The following is a 1,892-nucleotide window of genomic DNA, read 5'->3' as shown; positions in this document are numbered from 1 at the left end:
ACTTTTGTCTAAGTGTCTATAAATTATAACATTTAATGGCATTTTGACCACTTATGGGTGCTGCATAACAGAAAGTGTAGAAGCGCTGTATTGAAACAAAGTCTGGGTAAAAAGTTGTTTGGCTTGGAAAATGTAGCCAATCAGTATAAGTAAATCATCAGGCTCATACCTTTACCATTGGATTTCTGTTTTACTTTGCAGCAAAAGTCTAAACCAGAAAAGGTAGTGAAAAGTGTTACACTAGACAGTATTTTACATATCTAAGTGCGTGTTTATTTTTCTTCTAGTTTTTTAGAAAGAATTGACAGCGTCAGCATGGATGACTACACACCCACAGATCAGGTTAGTATAACTAATGGGGTAGGGTCTAAACCAAAACACCCATTTGTATGAATTCTTCTTGTAGTGTATTTTAGTCCCAACAGCAGCTGAAACAGGGTATGCCGCATAATATCAAAATACAGTCTAGCAGTTTAAGTAATGGATATTAAAGAAGAGGTTTTTTGGTGGTACCGGCTTGTCTTCTACTGCTGTTATATGTAGGTCGGTGATTCATGTAATATGTCTGTTATTTCTTCTTGCTGTCCATTCTGTGTCCCAAAGGGAACAGCAAAGGGAACTGAAAACATAAACATAAAAGCCTATGGTTTCCATCACCAGCCTCCACTACACAGAAGCAGTTCTTTATTTCAGTGGCGCAGGTTGATGGAAACCCAGAGGGAGGCTTCCCATGTCCATCAGACAGGTCCTTCAGAGGCAGAAGCCTGCAGCGGGTCCAGTGTCCAAACTCAGGGAAGAGCACCAACAGCAGCAGCAGACCTCGTGGACTTCTCTGCAGGCGTGCAACCACCTTCTTTCCAGCCTGTGCCCATCTCCTGTGGGCAGGATAGTTTCGATTTAAGGCTTACTTGTGGAACAGTACAGGTTTTTTTCCCAGATATGTCTTGATAGTGTGCTCTAACGACAAACTCATTCAGGAAAGTTAAGGCTGAATTGGTGCAACCCTGAAGTAAGAAAGGTCTTCACCATGGTGCATGGCTTCAGCTGCCTTCCGTGAGCTCAGGCTGTGTGGTTTCCTTGGGCAAGTTGTCTCCTCAGCAACTGTCTCTGCAGTTGTGATTTTTCAGTGCTGCTATCCCACTGTCATCTGGTAGGCTCAGCCAAGATTGTAGGCAACGTCATAAACTGCAAATACAGGTGGCAGAAGAGAATCCCTCCACTTCAGTCAAACCATGCAAGCTGTATAATGGGTGGATGCCCTTAAAAAAATACAGTTGGCAAATTTCATTGTGCAATCAGGGACTGAAACTCAGAGAAATGAAGTGACTTGCCAGAGATCACACAAGGAGGTATGTGGAGCAGAGCCTGTTCCTTCAGACCTAGTTCAGGTCTATAACCACAAACCCGTCCAATTACTCTGACCGTATCCTGAAAGGCAGCAAGAAGTACTATGCATTGTATTATAAGGCAAAAGGTGTATAGTCGACCCAATATAGGATCAATTATTAAAGCCCTCAAGACATTTTCAGACCAAAGCAGTAGCACTGGGATTTACCAGTGGGGTCTAGATCTGGAATCTAGACCCCATGGTCTGATTTTAGCATTGATACCACTCAGCTGGAGAGAGAAGTCAGTGAAGCAAAGCCTCATTTTTGCTTTCATTATTTATGTTAGAGTTGGCCTGTTTGTTCCTGGGAGGCCTTTCTCTCTCCACCTGGAGCACTCATTCATCATCTAGAAATTTTTCCTGATATTTCCTTTGGGAAGAAATGCCCTGTGCCTCCAAAGATCAGAAGAGGCCTTTGGTATTTGGCAGGCGGAAAACTTTCTGCTCTGAAGGAGGGAATCTCTTTTTCTTTTGGCTTTTCATCCTGTTACACTGTATCAGTTGT

At 42.9% G+C, this 1,892-nt stretch overlaps 1 protein-coding gene across 2 annotated transcripts in view; it reads left to right on the top strand.

Moving 5' to 3' along the window:
• The first annotated feature begins 294 nt into the window (after positions 1–294).
• The window catches only part of GNAL (guanine nucleotide binding protein (G protein), alpha activating activity polypeptide, olfactory type), a 14,072-nt gene continuing 12,474 nt past the window's right edge, over positions 295–1,892 (top strand). Inside the window, exon 1 of one of the 2 annotated variants that reach the window (XM_010081745.1) lies at positions 295–342. In XM_010081745.1, coding sequence (XP_010080047.1) covers positions 316–342 — 27 coding nt within the window. In that variant the 5' untranslated portion in view covers positions 295–315. Of the gene's footprint in view, positions 343–1,150; positions 1,201–1,892 lie in introns of those variants that run through there. The other variant, XM_010081746.1, reaches the window with a different exon arrangement.

This window comes from Pterocles gutturalis, unplaced genomic scaffold, assembly GCF_000699245.1.
Source record: "Pterocles gutturalis isolate BGI_N339 unplaced genomic scaffold, ASM69924v1 scaffold47724, whole genome shotgun sequence".
In the NCBI taxonomy this organism is placed as follows: domain Eukaryota; kingdom Metazoa; phylum Chordata; class Aves; order Pterocliformes; family Pteroclidae; genus Pterocles; species Pterocles gutturalis.
Note: the sequence above shows the minus strand (reverse complement) of the source record. Positions and strands in the feature narration are given on the sequence as shown.